Source organism: Berghia stephanieae, chromosome 9 (assembly GCF_034508935.2).
Source record: "Berghia stephanieae isolate SIO BIC M18660-M18661 chromosome 9, UCSD_Bste_1.3, whole genome shotgun sequence".
Taxonomy (NCBI): Eukaryota; Metazoa; Mollusca; class Gastropoda; order Nudibranchia; family Aeolidiidae; genus Berghia; species Berghia stephanieae.
The window spans coordinates 21196858-21215700 of record NC_088368.1 but is presented as its reverse complement, the minus strand read 5'-3'; the positions used below and the strand labels follow the sequence as shown (position 1 = coordinate 21215700).

Below are 18843 nucleotides of genomic sequence, written 5' to 3'. Positions count from 1 at the left end.
AGGGGTTGGACCACCTGCCCTACCCCCCAGACAACCCCTGACCTCCAACGCCATCACCGCCACCAATAACGGCCCCGTCTTGCCAGTCAAGACCAGAAAGGTTGCAGCTGCCCATCCCTCACCCAGTTATAAAGGTTGGTACGCATGGAAGTCTCAGGTTTAAGGCAGTTTGACAAGTTGAAGGTCATTTCAATTGCTTGATATCAAGAGTAAACGGTTTCTAGCTGGATAGTTTTGTCAGAGTATAGGAGCTTTAGCCATCTGATATCAGAGACCCCTCTGTTGTGCATTTGGGGGAATCATACTTTATTTCTCAAAGGAGATTACTCGACTCCTCCCAATACTGTAAAATTCAAAATTTGATTATTATATCGCGGCATTCAAGGCAAGATGTATTTCAGTCGTTAGTGTTTTACTTGATATGTTACAAGCAATAATTGTGATATGCACATACTTACTTAATCTTCTTCAGGCCTTGAGGCACACAGGGCATCCACCAGACATTTCCATTTTTTTGCGATCGGCTGCTTTTGAGGTGGCTGTATTCCAGGACAGGCCTGCTTCCTTTAATTCTTTTTCCATGTTCCTTCAGGTTTCTTTGGGTCTCCCCCTCTGTCTCTCTCCATCTGCTGTCCAGTACAGGGCTGTCTTGGGAAGACCCTTTTCATTCTAGCCAACGCCATCTTCTTCTTTTTATTTGGTTTTCTATGCTAGTGCAGTCAGCTTTCTTTAATAGATCCACTGTTTTTATTTTTGTAGGCCAAAAGATGTAATTGTGATATGTACATAGTGTAAATAGAATTGCATCTTTCTTCTTCTTTTTTAAAATTGTTGAATTATATTGTACATTATAATTGCCAAATTTGTAATTACTCAACTCAAAGTAGACATCGCTACAGTCTTTATTTCAAGAATTGTAAGTCGATTCCTCTATTTCACAAAAAAATTCCCTTTTTCACCAGAATTTCCTCTTTTTCACTAGAAACTCCTCTTTTTTTTTGGGTATCTTCATTCCTTTTCATGACTTCTTTGGGTAGGGGCCTCTGTGATTTGGTTCAAACATAATCTTGTGCAAGTCTGACACCAAATGCCTACAGGGTCCTCAACAAGGGATCAGTTCATGACATAACTATAGTCCATCTCAAATAAAGTTTTGTGTACGGATATTTCTAATTCTAAACAAATCTTAAATAGTCATCTCATCGTGATATATAATTTGAATATGATAGAGGCTATTTATTAGTAAATCATCATTCCGACACTTTTAATGAGTTAAGTACGAGGGTTCTTTCAGAAATAACTGAAAAATGCCCATTGCTCAGCAACCAGTGGAGATTTTTAAATTCTGTAAACGACATGATATTCCTTATTTCCTTACGGATATTCCCAGAAATTATGAAGTGCATCATTTTGCACAATGAATTTCTAGACGATTTTAAAAATGGCGGCCCACCTTGAAACTTGGTCAAAGGAGGAAATCAGAGCTGTCATACGTTTTTTGAACGCCAAAAGTCTGAATCCTACCGAAATTCATAAAGAGCTTCAGAGTGTATATGGTGAGCATGTTATAAGCCGTACACAAGTCTATCACTGGTGTAATTTGTTTGAAGCCGGCCATTCCGACTTGACAGACAGGGAAGGGTGAGGCCGTTCGATAACTGCGACGTCAGAAGACAATGTGAAGCGAGTTGATGAGCTTATTCGTCAAGACAGGAGGTTGAAACTTCATGAAATCGCAAGCAGTCTTGAAATTTCGGAAACTTCTGCCCATAGAATTGTATTTGATGAACTTGGCTACAGAAAAGTCAGCGCAAGATGGGTTCCTAAGCAATTGACAGACAATCATAAAGAACAAAGATTGGACATCTGCAGGGAACTTTTGAGAAGAAGCAAGAGCTCACGCAGGGTTCACGGGCATACTGCCAACGCCGACGGAGACTTTCTAGGGTACGATGTGACTTTTCTTGACAGCATAGTCACAGGTGATGAGACTTGGTTGCACCATTGCACCCCAGAAACAAAGCAAGATTCTATGACATGGAAACATCCATCCTCACCTGTCGCGAAGAAATTCAAAGTCATGCGGTCAGCAAAGAAAATAATGGGAACTGTTTTCTGGGACAGTCGTGGTGTTATTCTGTTCGAAACCTTACAACCTGGAGAAACAATCAATGCTGCAAGGTACTGCCAAACTCTTGACAGGCTTAGGGAGGCCATTCGCAGAAAGCGCCCAGGGCAGTTGACCAACGGGGTCATTTTGCAACACGACGACGCTACAGCCCACGCAGCACGAGTGACGCAAGGTTGGCTAGAGAAATATGGATGGGAGATTTTGCCACACCCACCACACAGTCCAGACCTCGCACCATCTGATTATCACCTCTTTGGGCCACTGAATTGTGAGCTGGCAGGAAAGCGCTTTGATGTCGATAAAGAGCTTGTTGACCATGTGCGGAAATGGCTACAAAACCTTGACGGAAATTTCTTCCGAGAGGGTATCTATTCCATGGTGCGGCGTTGGCAGAAGTGTGTCGACAGACTTGGCTGTTACGTAGAGAAATGAAGGACGAGTCAAGGTATGAACACGTGCAAGAATTTTGTTGATAGCATAAAAAACGCGGATTTTACAGGCATTTTTCGGTTAATTATGAAAGAGCCCTCGTAATTACAACTCCCCCATTGCATACTGGTCTTTGCTAACTCTCACTGACACACTGCCTACACACTACACAGGGCTAGTCAATGGCCTTAACTTGTATAGGTCTTTACTAACTCTCACTGACACACTGCCTACACATTACATAGCGCTAGTCAATGGCCTTAACTTGCATACGGTCTTTACTAACTCTCACTGACACACTGCCTACACACTACGTAGCGCTAGTCAATGGCCTTAACTTGCATACGGTCTTTACTAACTCTCACTGACACACTGCCTACACACCACACAGCGCTAGTCAATGGCCTTAACCATCCCGGCTGAAGACTCGGGCGACAAGGCCTGTACTCTAGTCGTGGATCCGTTCAATGAATTTCCAAATGCCTTGGTACAGATTGCATCTCAACCAGCAGTCTTTTTTTTTTACCATCGTCTGTTGTAGTGTAGAACATCCTAACAGAGAATGATATTAATGCCACTAATTTAGAAATTATTACAAAAGCAGCTTAGACACCGTGAATGTTTGAAATTTCTCACCTGCTACAAGACATTGTAAAGGTGGTGGTGGTTTGCAGATTTCCATGAGAAAAAGCGAAAAAAGTGTAAATATGTTTGTAAAGGACAAAACAATTACTGATTTATTTCACCAAACAATTCTTTCTTTTTTTTTTTTTTCATTCCCCCCCCCCCCTCCCACGTTTATAAGGCAATGACATAGTCCTCCTTTTTTTCTTCTTTTTCCTTTTTATAAGGCAATGACATAGTCCTCCTTTTTTTCTTCTTTTTCCTTTTTATAAGGCAATGACATGGCCATCATTTTTTTCTTCTTTTTCCTTTTTATAAAGCAATGACATGGTCGTCCTTTTTTCCCTTCTTTTTCCTTTTTATAAGGCAATGACATGATCGTCATTTTTTATTTAACCACGGGGAAAAATTGGTAAAATTCCCAACCATTTTAAAGGCAGCATAGCAAATAAAAATTGTTTGAAAACAACTATGCATCAAACTCATCAAAACAATCTTATTATTATAAAAATTAATTTTCAGGTTTTTCGGAATCAGTCAAGGATTTGAGCAAAGCAAATGGCAGTGGTTCCAATTCTTCCTCACGGAAAAAGTCAGCCGGCACTTCAACCAGTGTGAAAAAGCCTTTTGCCATCCAGCTGAAGAAATCTGAATCCGATGGTAAGAAGGAAATTAATTAAATTTTATTTTATTTGGTTTTGCCCCACTTGACTTAAAAATAAAGCTGTTTCCTCAATTTCAATTTCTACCAATACAACATAATGTTTACGTTTGAGATATTGCTCATGAAACAGTTTGACTAACGGATGAATTTGATGGACACCTTACAAATTTGTCCAAAATATAAAAAGATTTTTTAAAAAACCCCAGAAAAGCAGTGAGATGCTATTACCAGAAAAAATAACAACAAACAAACCAACAACAGATACACCCCCCCCCCCCCCCCCACACACACACACACAAACAGACAAATTATAGAAAACAAAAAAAACCATGGAAGACAAAATGTATAATAAATAGTATATGAAATGAAAAAAAAAGCAAAACAAGAAAATTAATTTATAAAATTGAGCCATACGTAAACACAAATGCAAACAAATATATGTGCAAAAATATATTCTGTTACGTGAAAAGTGATTGATTTGAAAATGAGATATTATATGCCATTATAGAATTGAAGATAAAAAAAAAAAAAAATCTAAATGAATTAATTGTTTCAATTATTCTCTATAAAAATTTGATGGTTTTTTAAAAGTAAAAAAAAATATAAGGCTGTTCTGTTTCCATTTTTGTTTTTTTGTAAAATTTTAACCTTGTTTTGAAAATTGGTAATTGTTGAGAAAATAATTCCCCCTCTAAACCCTGATATAATGTTGAGAAAAATCAGTGTAGAAATGTCATAACATTTAATTTTCTTCAACTGAAGTAAATCTTTTCTTTTCCCAGGGTCAAAGTCAGGTGCCAGCGGTCGCCATCCCCCTCCACCTCCCCCACCCCCAGACAGAGACAACATCACCAGCAGACCAAAGAAACCCCCTTCCCGAATCGTCGCCTCCTCAACCTCTTCCACGGCAGACACAGCCAAGAGACCTGCCAAACCTGGTGCTAAAAGTCAGGAATTTCCTCCCTTTGATTTCTCATATCATAGGACAGTGATCTCCCTTTCATTCTCCCTTTAAATTTTATTTCTTGGCAATTGTAGCACCTAGCAGTCTTTTATTTTCTCTCTCACTCTCTCTCAATGTTGTTGTGATTGTCAACGTCAGTTTTATTGTCGTTTGTCGCAGCTGGTGCTGTGGTTTGTTGTTATTGTTCTTGTTGCTGTTTTTCTCCCCTATCTCTTCCACCTCCTCCTCCTCCTCTTCCTTTTAAAACAAGGAGAGTTTTTTTTTCACCTATATTTTTATGATCATGAATTAATTGAATCTGACTGGAGATTGAAGATACTGCATTCATGGATATTATGAGAATTACTACCACCACAAGAAAAAGAAAGGTTATTAAGTAGATTACTTTTACTGTGAGAGATTGACACCATGTTTTTATAGAAAAGTTATCCGATAGGCTACTTATACTTTGTGAGATTGACACCATGTTTTTATAGAAAAGTTATCCGATAAGCTACTTATACTTTGTGAGATTGACACCATGTTTTTATAGAAAAGTTATCCGATAGGCTACTTATACTTTGTGAGATTGACACCATGTTTTTATAGAAAAGTTATCCGATAAGCTACTTATACTTTGTGAGATTGACACCATGTTTTTATAGAAAAGTTATCCGATAAGCTACTTATACTTTGTGAGATTGACACCATGTTTTTATAGAAAAGTTATCCGATAGGCTACTTATACTTTGTGAGATTGACACCATGTTTTTATAGAACTCTTGAAGAATGAATCACTTTTTGATGCAGAATGAACTTGGTGTGACCTGGAAATGAATGATCTAGATGTCAATTCATTTATTTCTAAAGTGACTAATTTGACTTATGCTTTTGTGTCCCAAGTAAGGCTGTAAATATACATTACCCTTCCATGGTATACATTTTGGGGCAAACCGCAGGGCTATGATGTGCGGCTATGTGGTCTAGTGGTATGACACTCGCTTTCGGATCGGAAGGTCCTGGGTTCGAGCTTCGTGCTTGGCGCATAGTTGAGTCCTTGGAAAAGGCTCTTTACTCACGTTCTCTCACCGTACTCGGGTGTAAAATGAGTACCTGGTTGTTAAAAGCGTTGTCTTTGTCCGAAAAATTGTAATATCGCCTAACAGGCGTTATATCCCGTCCTACATGTTAAAATGTTGCTGTTGACCAGGGACCCCTTGTAAAGCGCTTTGAGCACGTTTAGTGGATATTGCGCTATATAAAAAGCTCAATTTTTTTATGATGATCCTGCTTTGCCCGGTATCCCAATAGCTCAGGTGGTAGAGCACTTGCTTCCCAAGTAAAGAAATCAGTATCCATCCTGGGTGACGTGTTGTCGATATTTTTTGTCTTTTCTCTCTCTCTTACCTTCCTATCCACCCAGCAGTGGTTTATTGGATTTTGTGTTCAATTAAAAATTATAACAATAAATCTTTATTGTCCTCAAAAAAGTGGCAATTTGTCATTTGGTTACACATTTATAACAATACAATATTGACATAGACACACTCACACAGATGCATAGTAGTCATCGGGGGGGAAAAAAAAAAAAAGTACTTAATTATAGACAAGTGTCCTATCAAAAGGGTTGCAAACAATTGTCACTTTTAATGCTTTAGAAACTGGAATGAACTCTGGCTTCACGGGCTCCCCTAAGGCTCCGAAGGACTAGTTTTTCAAAATTTCTTTGTCCTTTGCATCTTTGTTCACTGATTGCCTACACATCTCTAAATAAAAGCCTTCCGTTTCTATAATTATATCATTTGTTCATAGCTTTCTTTTACATTTTATTCACAATCCAGACATCATCACTACCTCTTCATGGAGAGCTGGGCAAGAACTCATTCTCAGGGAACTTGGGGCAGCTCCCAACTCAGCCAAAGCTTCCACAACCTCCTCATCTAAAGATGCTACCAAGGCACAGAAGCATCATCACAGCGACGACAACCTTGTCGGTCGACAACCGGACGGTGCCGAGTCGGGTAGTAAAAATGTCGGAAGTCGAGCAGCTGGAGATTCTGGTGGAGCTGCCGCTGCTGCTAAAGCTGACGATAATGACGACGATGACGATGATGAAGATACAAAGGATGTGATGTTGAAGTCAAAGAATCTGTATCAAGATGCTAGGAATATGTTGTCAGAATTAAGGATGGGTAAGTTCCTAACAAAACATGAATATAAGTAGCATAATGTGCAGCTATGTGGTCTTGTGGTATGACAATCGCTTTTGGATCGGAAGGTCCTGGGTTTGAGCCTCGATCCTTGCATAGTTGAGTCCTTGGAAAGGCCCTTTACTCACATTCTCTCACCGTTCTCAGGTGTAAAATGAGTACCTGGCCGTTAACGACGTTGTCGCTGTTCTAAAAAAAAAATTGTAATATTGCCTAACAGGCGTCATGTCCCGTCCTAAATGTTAAATATTGCCGTAGGCAGAGACCCCTTGTAAAGCGCTTTGAGCATGTTTAGTGGATATTGCGCTATATAAAAGCTCAATTTGATTTCAGCTCATTTAGTTACAGTAATTGAAATCCTGATAGTTTAGCTGGTAGGGCACTGGCTAAGCCAAGGATTTGGTATGGATCCGAACGCAGTTGAGATTTTTTTTCTTTCTGACCCCTTCATCCACCCAGCATTGATTGGGTTGCTGGTATCTGTTGGATCTGGTGGAAAGAACTTTGCGATAGATTAGTGTTGCATTATGCAATTGGTTACAAGCATCTGCTATAGTCTGTTTAATGGTATAGAAACAGGGGTAAAATCCTGTTCCATCAGCCTTATGGCTGTGAGGGGCATTTATTATTCATTATGATAGTATTTGAACTTGTAGGTAGAGACAGAAAAAGTAAGAGAAATGTGTAAATGTGTTTATTGAGTATACAATGGTAAAGTGTAAGAATTTGGTGAGCTATGTTTATGAAGTCTTGAATCTAAATAGCAAAGAGCATTATTTTTAAAAGTTTATATTGTTATGATTTTTATTATTGTTGTTTTTTCCCTTATTAATAGTCATTATTATTATTATTATTATTATTATTATTATTATTATTATTATTATTATTATTATTATTATTATTATTATTATTATTATTGTTATTTTACTTTTATTACTATTTTTTTGTATTAAATAGGGGGATATCACCACCATATTTTACAGATTCTCTTCATAAGATTCTTACGCAGATCAAATTGCTTATATATTATATATATATATATATATATATATATATATATATATATATATATATATATATATATATATAAAATAAATTACACTACAATTTTGTGTTCCATAACAGACCCAGACCGACCACCAGCTGGTACCGGTACTGTGAAAAGTTCCAAGTCACGTCCTGCTGTGAAGCGGAAAGCACCCAAGGGAAACGCAGGTAATAGAAACTGGGATAAACTCCTGCTGCATAGGCCTAATAATGACTCTGAAGGACCACTTGATTCTCTGATGATATATTTGAGTAATAAACAAAAATGAATATAAGAGCTTCAAAAAAGAACAAAATACCAAACATTGAACGTTTCGCGCTCAAAACCCTTCTTCAACCAACAACAAAACACAATAAAGACATAAATACATTTCTGAATTCCATATAGTCGACAGAGATATTTTGTAAGTCTTCTTTATAGAAAAATCTTGGAAAGTTTGTTGCATTTTTAGGTTTAGTATTCTAGTATGATTTTCAGAGCTGCCTACTTGAAATTTCAAAAATTCGTCGTTTCCAAGGGAAAAAAGAATAAGTCACTTTAAATAGCATTACAAATAAACAATTTGCTTTCAGCACAGTCCATAAAAGTCCTGAATATAGGCTCTAAGAAGCTAGACTTTCCTTCTCATCAAGAGACCTATGCAGTTCTGTAGCTGGAGACAAAAGTTTGTATTTCTACGGTTTTTTCATAGTACTAGCAGAGCTGCCAACCTATTGCAAAAAATGCGGAATTGTACGCATTTTCAGCGATTGTACGCTTGTACGCATTTCCCCCAAGATTGTACCCATTTTCAGTGTACAGAGTCACTTCAGTTTTCTTTAGTTGTAATTCATATTATTACTAGCCTATTGAGAAACCTTGGTGACCAAGTGGATATTCATATATTTTTTGACCAATTATGATCTTCATGCTGGGAGGTAGAATTCTGAAAGGATTGGATAATAGTCTTGGGAACATTATTGTTGCTGCAATTTAGCTTGTGCGGTGTGACTTCATGTAACTATACCTTCCTCTTACTTTCACAATGGTTAGTTTCCGTCGATTTCAGGATTGTACCCACTTGTATGATATCTCCCCCATTTTGAGGTCCCATTGTACACATTCTCATCAGATGGGGTTGGCAGCTCTGTACTAGGCAGGTCTGGATTTGGATATATGCAGTCATGTCTTTGAATCAATTAAACAATCAATATATCCATCCGTTTGGTCAAACTCCATTAACTATGAATATATTTCCATTCATTGACAGAATCAGAGAAACAACAACAGCCCTCCTTGGAGAAGCAGCGTCATTACGACCCAGACTCTGTTCGAAAGTACATGCAGAAGCAGAAGTCAGAACGCTTGAAGAGACAACAGCAGGTTGGTATCTTTTTCATTTATTGTATATATAAAAAAATTAATGGATTTTATTGTTATTGAATTTAATCTTCATTATACTATGAGCTTTGTACATTTATCATTTATTCAATCTTGAACAATAATCAATAACTTCAGTTGTCTATACTAGTTATTTTCAACATTGAATTGCTGTATTAATATATTTTTTCTTACATTCAAATATGTGTAAAACTGTCTGTGAATGATACAATGCAAGCTATATGATATTTTGTAATTATAACCTATTGTATAAGGCATTTAAGGATGAGTCCTATTTCAACCTTTAAAAAAAGATCAGATAAGAGTGTAGTTTTAATGCCATTTCTTATGATTCGCCATTTTGAAATTGCAATGTCACTCATACTGATAAAATCATTGAGAAGAGATCAATGGAGGAAGACGAAGTTGGTTGAAATTGTATTTTGTTAAAAGTAAAGAAAAAACCCTTTCAGATTCAGAATTTTTAAACAAATATTTTTGTAGGAAAATCTATGTTTATGTGGCTATGTGGACTAGTGGCATGACACATGCTTTCGGATAGGAAGGTCCTGGGTTCAAGCCTCGCTCGGCGCATAGTTGAGTCCTTGGAGAAGGCTCTTTACTCACATTCTCTCACCGTACTCAGGTTAAAGTGAGTACCTGGCCTACAGCACCTACAGCATTGTCTTTGTCCGAAAAAAATTGTAATATCACCTAACAGGCATCATGTACCGTCCTCCATGTTAGATGTTGCTGTTGACCAGGGACCCCTTGTAAAGCGCTTTGAGCACATTTAGTGGATATTGTGCTATATAAAAGCTAATTTTTTTTTTTTACATCAGGGAAAATAGCCTTTGTTTATTAACCAATGAATATCTCTTTAAATTTAGATATACAGGAAACCACACTTGATTTACACAAGCACATTTTAACGTAGTGACTTATTTTAAGCTTCAGAAAAAGCAAGCATATTTGGCTAAGACATTTGATTTTTCTGGATTTTTTGTTTGTTTTAGTATTTAATTTAATGGTTTTGAACAATTTCCCTACAGGAGCGCGAGGCCAACCAGAAGGCCCATGAAAGGAAAGAACAGTTGATGAAAGAGTTAGCCATCAAACAAAAGAAGACAGCCAAAGTGCCTTCCTCTAGTAGTAGCAAGGTAAACAATGATACAGTGGATTTTTTCCATTTTGATCTTCAGACATTGTTGCTCATACAGATTTGGGGGAAGAAAGGGTATAGGGATTGAGATTAGTGGAAGAGTAGAGTCCCTTGATTGGACGTCACCCATAGTCTGTGACGTCACCGGCGGAAAAGTTATTAGAGAGAGAACCTCATGTTGGTTGTGCGCATGCGTCTCTCAGCGAGGACGAGAGACGCATGCGCACAACCAACATGACGTTCTCTCTCTAATAGCTTTTCCGCCGGTGACGTCCAATCAAGGGATGCTACTCTTCGGCTAATCTCATTCCCTATAGTGTTAGTCCTTTTTAAGTCATTTGACAAGTATTTATTATCATTATTATGCCCTTCCACCATGACATCATAAGATGCCGTTGCCTAGGCATTCCATGAAGGAATATAGATAATCCATCAAACAAGATGTCTGATGTCAACAGGAATCGCCCACGTTGTCCAAAATGAGCATATTTGGGGGTTAATAATCTTGCCCAAGGGAAAAAACAAACCGGAAGTGCCTGAAGCAGGGCTCGAACCCAGGACCTTCCGGATTACAGTGCAATGCCTTAACCACTCGTCCACTCCGACAAGTATAGTTGAGGTTAAACCAGTTTTCTGTTTCTATTTGGCTTAGATTCCAGACTGATGTCGTGGTAAAACTCTTTGAAGTGGCATCAACAAATTTTCCTACTTTGCTTAGGCAGTTATCAAGAAATGATAAATACAAAATCTACATTCTTTTAACTATCTTATGCCAGTCGTTATGTCTGTGTTATATTGTCCTTGTTGTCGAGTCAATCAGTCCGTTAATATTCAGCACTTTTCAATGAATTTATTTTGTCATGCATTTTCATCATGAAAACTCAAATCAGTTTTTAGATCTTAAGTAATATTTTAAATAATGATATTTATGGTGTTAGAATTAGTGATGGTTGTTTTGATGATTGTGATGTTGTTGATGAGGATGGTGATGTTCCATTGGTAATGATGGTTGTGGTATATTCATGATTCTTTTTAAAAAACGCAAACAAACAACTTCACGTTCCACTGTACCATTTGCTTAAAAATTTTTTTTTCAAATTCAAAATTTGTCCATTCAATCTCCGTGTCCCCCGCCCTCTCTCTCTGACAGACCAAATCCAAAATAGTCTCCAATAACAACAACAACAAAGAAAATCGAATGGACGACGATGACTCGACTCTGACAGAGGATGACGACGACGACAATGATGTTGAAGATGGTGATTCGGCCGATTCGACACCACAGATCACACCCAGGCCTGAACTGCAACAACAAAGGTTAGTGACGCATCAAACATTCACATTATTGCCTAATTAGGCCTAAAAGGTCATTTTGATGATCACCCATTTGTCCAAATGCCTTGATCAAAAAGCCAGTTTAACGTTAACTTCTCTTCAGTCTTGTGTTGTTGTTTTTTTTCTAAAGAAGAAAAAAAGAAGAATATGAAATGAAGAAATAAAAACAAAACAAATGAAAACCGCCAATAAACATAAGCAGTCCTTTAATATCTCCATATTGTGGTGCTGTAGCAAGTAATCTAAGCTAAAAGTTGCTTGATGCTGTCTTGATAAGTCCATTGCAAAGTAATTCAGCTTCATCAAAATATGGCCCAGCCACCGAACTTGATAGAATAATGTTAATATGGTAAATCTTTTATTGAACCAAACCAGCTCAAGAAACAAAAACTCAAAATGTGCTATGAGCACAACTTTTGATAGTGTTAAAATTTTGTACCATTTTCTTTTTTCCCCAGTGATCTTCCTCCACAAATATCAAATTCCAAGAGGCGAAAACGTTCCAAGGAAGAAGAGGCCCATCCACATCATCAGAGAAATAAGAACTCTCACCACCGCCATCAGCATCATCATCATCATCCTCATCTCCATCACCAACATCCAGACACTGCCACTGCTACCATGACGATAACTTCATCATCCGCATCGTCCCTTCAACAACAGCCCGCTGCATCAGCCACCACGGGTGCTTCCGGCAACAACAACCAACAGCAGCAACAACCACCCCCAGCCAAGTTCATCAAGTTCCAGGGTCAGAATACCAACATTGACATCAACTCAGCTGTCAGTGATTTCGCCCAAGTCCTACAGAGGCACCAAGGTCAGTTGGTATTTTTTAACCTAAGTGGGTTCAATCTGACCATCTGTGTGGCTATGTGGTCTTGTGGTGTGATACTCGATTTCGAATCGGAAGGTACTGGGTTTGAGCCTCTCTCAGCGCATAGTTGAGTCCTTGGAAAAGACTCTTTACTCACATTCTCTCACCATACTCAGGTGTAAAATGAGTACCTGGCCATTAACAGCATTGTCTCTGTCCGAAAAAATTGTAACAGGCGTCATGTCCCGTCCTACATGTTACGTATTGCTGTTGGCCAGGGACCCTTGTAAAGCACTTAGAGCATGTTTAGTGGATATTGCGCTATATAAAAGCTCAAGTTAATCTATCACTTTTGAGGAAGTCCCTTTAGCTCAGTTGGTAGAGCACTCGTTTCAAACGTAAAGGGACTGAGATCAATCCCGAGTGAAGTCAGGATTTTTCTTTATTTCGGTTTTCTTTCTTTCTTTCATTCTTTCTTTCTTTCTTTTTTCTTTTCTTTTCCTTCATCCTTTTTTTTTTTTTTTTTTGTCTATGGCAAACTGTATTTGTTTGTTGGATATGACTGTTATGACCTTTGTGTAAATTTTTTTTTTCACCAATAGGATTGCAACTTCCAGGAACTGGCAATGCTCTGTCACCTCGTCCAGCTTATCCATTGGGGGCGGAGTCAAGGGGAGCAGCTACCAACAATGCAACAGCTGCCTTCCAGCAGCATCGGACCAATCAGGAGAGGAAACAGGCCCTGGCAGCCACGGCCATGAGTCTGTCCAATCGGATTGCAGTGGAAACAAAGAAATTGGAAGGTATGTAGACAATAGACAGGTAGATAACCACGCCTCTCGGACACTCGTCATAATGTAAACAATGGCCGTGATTGGTTGACACAACAAACTTCACAGGTATTACTATCGATGGTGTGTGTTTAAATAAAATACCCACTGGTCTACTGCTTGATCAATAGAACTAACACAGAAAACTATGAGTAAATTTAATTGTTTGCTTTAGTATTACTGAAATTGGACCACCATTAATTACTGATGAATTTTGTATTTCTTACTGAATTTGAAATTGAAAAGACAGGTATGGACCAATAATTTTAGAATTTTTACTCCTTGCTCAGTGCATTTGTTAATTCTACACTTGAAGACTTTGTTTTCAAAGTGAGATATATTAGTTTACCCGTGTATAAATTCCTTATTTACTTCCATTCTCAGCCATTACAGATTTGAAGGGACCAAACGGGGACCATTCCCAGAATTCTCACAAGCCTCCTCACACAGATTTCGTCAGTCGGTACGACAACATTGCCGGTAATATGGATGACTATGCTGTCTTTGGAACTGGTGACTTGCCAGGTAAAGAGATATTTTGTTTGTCCCAAATCTTTCCTCTATGCCATCCATTCACTCAAATCATTCTCTCCTTCTAGAGAGTCATACGGTGCTGAGGAGGTACTAAATAAAAGTGGTGGTTCTTCATGGCCATTATGCCCATTGTGCTGAAGTTTTCTGTAGCATTCTCCCCCCTCCCTGTCCGCCCAACAGTGATTGGTTAGCTGGGTTTGTTAGATCTGATGGAAAGTACTTTGCGATAGACTAATGTCCTATCCAAAGGATAGCAAGCAATTACTATTGTCCTTTTTACACTATGGAAACGGAAAAACTCCAGCTTCATGGGCCTAATGGCTCTGAAGGACTACTTTTTGTAGCATCATACAGGGGGTGACAACGCTTAAATTGGCAAACTTGCTTTTTGTATTTGAGTTTTCTTTTATTCTTTAAAAATTTTGTATTAAGTCTAGATATCTATATTTGATTTTTTTGTTTTTAAAAAATAAAAAATTTTCAAATAAAATTTGTGACTTTCTTGTCCCATACCTTCTTTTTGTATCAACCTCACCAATTTCTGCTCCAAAGGTATGGGAACAGCCTATGGATCAAGTCGGGACAGGAGAGAGGAGGCAGCCTCTCTCATCCAGGCTGCCTACAGGGGTCACAACGTCAGACAGTCCCTTAGCTGGGAGCTGCCCAGTGGTGTCTCGTTTGGACAGAGGCTTAGAGGAGTGCCCTCGGTAAGGACGGACGTTAATACGTAGAGGCTCCTACTCTTCCGCTTTTCGCGGAATTATTCCGCTTAATTGGTCTACATTCCGCGATTCTGCATTCAAGGCAAAAATTCCGCTTTTCAATCATGAAAAATAATTTTAAAATGTTAGCTAGGTGTGTGTTTTGGGGGGGGGGGTGTTCCTGACAAGATTAAATCCAACTATTCAATGATTTGCTCTGAGACTGCCAGGGCCTGTATCCGCCATTATTATTAGACCCCCTTATTAGTCTTTAAACAATCTGCAGTTTTGTAGACATTTTATATTGTATCATTTGAGGTCTTTGGATTGTCTATTACATTATCTGCAGCAAATCATATCGTAGTTAATATTAGTAAGTTGATTCCGCTTTTTGGTCTCAAATTCCGCTTTTTATGTATTATGATTCCTCTTTGGGGCTATAGGGGGTAGGAGCCTCTGTAATACGGCATTAATTGTCATTATTACTTTTTATCTAAGTACGGTTTTTTTTGTTGTTGTAATTTTCATGAAAAAGTTTCTTTTTGTCTTACTTATTTTAACACCTAAAGTACCAAGGCATTTTCATAGAAACTGCTCTGAAATAACAAAAGTGCTTTACTGTATGTTCCTTGAAGTACAAAGGGTTTTGTTGGTTTTTAAAAAAATGTTTGGTGTAAAAAGACTTTGTTGATGCATTTTTAAATGGATTAATTGTGATAAAATGAATCAAGCAATTCTTATCAAATTTTCAGGCTATGATGTTTTATGAATCTTCTTTAGTTAAGTTCAAGAACCCAATCATTATGAGCAAAATTGTCATTTTCAAAGTAAATCCTGGCATTTTAGACTTGGTCACTGTTGACCCTTACAATTATTTAGCTTGTTCAGTTAGTGATGAGCTCAATTACATTGTCTTGATTGTATTTATACTATTGTTCTTTTTCTGAGCACTTATCAGTGCAGATGGTTTTCCTCGGATCCGCGGAAATCCGCGATTTTTTGTGTCAGAGGAGGAATTTCCTCCTTTTAAAAAAATGAAATTTTCCTCAATCAAATTTTCTGGCTTTGAGAGATTTAATGTGTGTGGAACAAACTGGTGCAGTTTCCCCACTATCCAGAAGATAGCTAGAGTAGTTTATCATCTCAATGGCTCTAAAAGTGGGGGTTAGTGAAGTAAACATGTGATGTAAAGAAAACCATTTATAATTTTCCTCCTTTTTCCATTTTTGTCACCATCAGCACTGTTGTATTTATACTATTGTTCTTTTTCTGAGCACTTATGCGACATAAAAGTGGTTCTAGGGGGTTTTGAACTTTTAAAACTAAACTAAAATGGCTGGATGGGAAGTGTGGATTCAATCATCGCCATCGTTATGTTATAGCCTGACACTGAAATCCAAAAGACTGGCAGTTTGACGTCATTTTTTGGTTTTTGCACCGTCTAGTGAGTTGTCGTTAGTAGAGCTCATGGAAACAAGTTATTTCATTGGTTGAACTATTGAATACAACTCACGATTTGTTTTCTTTTGTGGCAAAAGACTGGCATTTTGACGTCATTTTTTGGTCAGTGTCAGGCCATAACTTTACGAAGGCCACGATTCAATTCAGTGCCCCCCTCCCCTCCCAAACCCAAAAAAAAAAAAATAAAAAGAATTTTCAATTAATTTCTCCCTCCAATTCTTCAATCAAGAAAAGTGACATCCATTTTTTTTTCCAACTTTTGTTGATACAGGGTCAAGAACAAGGGAGAGGGGATGACGGTATGAATGACGTTGTCATGAATGAGGACGGAGAAGAGGAAGAGCCATCCCCTCTGACAGATACATCAACGTTCAGTGAAATCACAGCCACTGAAGTGTCTGAAGGAGTGATTGGAAACAAGGTTAGTGTTACTGGCTTGCCAACCAGTATAAAATTACCTATTTTAAGAAGCAGTTTTGTCCAAAACATGCAATTATGACAAAATTGGCATGAATATGAAGAATTGAAATTGATTTTTTTTAAATGGCTTCAGCTATTGAAAATATTTTTCTTATAATTTAATTTTTTTTCATTTTGACAGACATTCACTTATTTTCAGGTCTGATAACCCAATTCCGTATGGGCTCACTGTTGTAATGGAAATTTTTTTAAATGACGCACAATATTGTCCATTACAACAATTTTTAACTAGGCCCATAAGTGAGTGCGGATGTCAGACCTGTATATATGTACAGATCAATTTTGATACATTCAAGGGATGAAGAATGATGGACTTTGAGTATACCATTGCTCTCAACCAGGACATTTTGTTTTTGGTTCTGTAATGATATACATGCATTCAAGTCATTTGGTACATTGTTTATTCTCCCATAGTGGGCAGAGAGGTATATACTGTGTCTTCTATCCCCCTATGTCTGTTTTCCAACATGCTTTCTGTCTTTGTCTTGGAATGAGATTACTTGGTTTTGTCCTGGTCCTGGCCAGATACCCTGGCTGAGAGGGAAACAGTCAAATGTATAGTTAGTTTTGGGAGATTATATTTTTTTCCTTGTAAATCATCTCTCTGTTATGCACTGTATTATGTTTTGTTTTATGTATTATGGATGATTTGTAAACATTTGAGTGTGTTCGTCTTAGTGGGGACCTGTGCTTGTATCTGGATGAGACTTTTAGTGATCTCAAACTAAGTACACTGATAGTGCGCTCTTGGAATCTACATCTGTTCTCTATTTGAACAAATTCCCCTTTTGTCTTACCTTTTCTTGGATGCTTTAATTGTAATTCTAGAACTTTTTACTATCCCATTTTATTCCTTTTTACTGGCGGTGATATGACCTTAATGTGTTGCAAGCGCCGCAAAACCCTCAAAAACAAAAAGAAAAAAAAACAAAAAACATTGTTTATCGATGCCTTAATTATAAATAATACATCATACTTCTTGAAATGGAAATATAATTTTCTTCCCTCTCAAAATATGATACATCCCGTGTCAAAACATGAAAAAGTAAGGTCGCACGTTGGTTGTGAGTTGGCAAGAGGACTGTCAGAATGATTTCATAGGAGTCTTGCACTCATTTGCCTTGTGGAATTTTAAGGATTTCCCAAGACAACAGATCTTAGTAGAAGTGCCTGACTCTCACAAAATTCTTTTTTTTTTTTTCATCTCTTTTCCTTCATTTTGGCTGTAAAACTTTTATTTCAAATTACAAGAAGTGAAGTGAGTAGAAAAGTGCCAGAAGACAATAGAGAATAAAAAGTTTGCGGCAATAGGGGCTCGAACCTGCGACCTTACTGGTACAACAACTCCGTCGGGTCGGGAGAGTCAAAGCCATCCACCACTCCAAATAAAGTGGTATCAAGCATCGTGTCTATCTTGAACTGCCCAAATATTGATTGATAAAAGGCTCTTGACTCGCATTTTCTTACTATATTAAGGTGTGAAATAAATACTTGACTGTAACATTGTTGTCTCTGTCACCTACTTATCAAGTGTTTTTGGTAATAAAGAACTTACATTTATATTTTTTAAAGATGTTAGTTCAAGTCAACCATTGGTTGCGTCGATGTGGTCTAGTGGTATGACACTTGCTTTCGGATCAGAAGGTCCTGGGTTTGAGCCTCGCTCGGCGCACAGTTGAGTCTTTGGAAAAGGCTCTTTACTCATATTCTCTTACCATACTCAGGTGTAAAATGAGTACCTGGCCGTTAGCAGCGTTGTCTCTGTCCGCAAAAAATTGTAATATCGCCTAACAGGCGTCATGTCCTGTCCTACTTGTTAAGTGTTGCTGTTGGTCAGCGCTCTGAGCACGTTGAGTGGATATATAAAAGCTCAATTTTTTAAAAGCTCAATGAGTCCATTCCCTCTAATGTGTTCATCTTTCGGATCAAAAGGTCCTGGGTTCGAGCCTCGCTCGGCGCACAGTTGAATCTTTGGAAAAGGCTCTTTACTCACATTCTCTTACCATACTCAGGTGTAAAATGAGTACCTGGCTTTGTCTCTGTCCGCAAAAAATTGTAATATCGCCTAACAGGCGTCATGTCCTGTCCTACATGTTAAGTGTTTCTGTTGGTCAG

General features: G+C 38.0%; 1 protein-coding gene across 3 annotated transcripts in view; it reads left to right on the top strand.

The window, feature by feature from the left end:
• Window positions 1-18843, top strand: part of LOC144979844 (centrosome-associated protein 350-like) — a 191859-nt gene that overhangs the window by 138000 nt on the left and 35016 nt on the right. For all 3 annotated transcript variants that reach the window (XM_078927049.1, XM_078927050.1, XM_078927051.1), the window contains 13 exons: window positions 1-134; window positions 3707-3844; window positions 4631-4795; window positions 6633-6983; window positions 8127-8216; window positions 9299-9411; window positions 10461-10568; window positions 11721-11887; window positions 12364-12725; window positions 13325-13525; window positions 13937-14077; window positions 14639-14793; window positions 16520-16669. The exon at window positions 1-134 is cut by the window's left edge and continues 34 nt beyond it. In XM_078927049.1, the coding sequence (XP_078783175.1) occupies window positions 1-134; window positions 3707-3844; window positions 4631-4795; window positions 6633-6983; window positions 8127-8216; window positions 9299-9411; window positions 10461-10568; window positions 11721-11887; window positions 12364-12725; window positions 13325-13525; window positions 13937-14077; window positions 14639-14793; window positions 16520-16669 (2275 nt within the window). The remainder of the gene's footprint in view (window positions 135-3706; window positions 3845-4630; window positions 4796-6632; window positions 6984-8126; window positions 8217-9298; window positions 9412-10460; window positions 10569-11720; window positions 11888-12363; window positions 12726-13324; window positions 13526-13936; window positions 14078-14638; window positions 14794-16519; window positions 16670-18843) is intronic.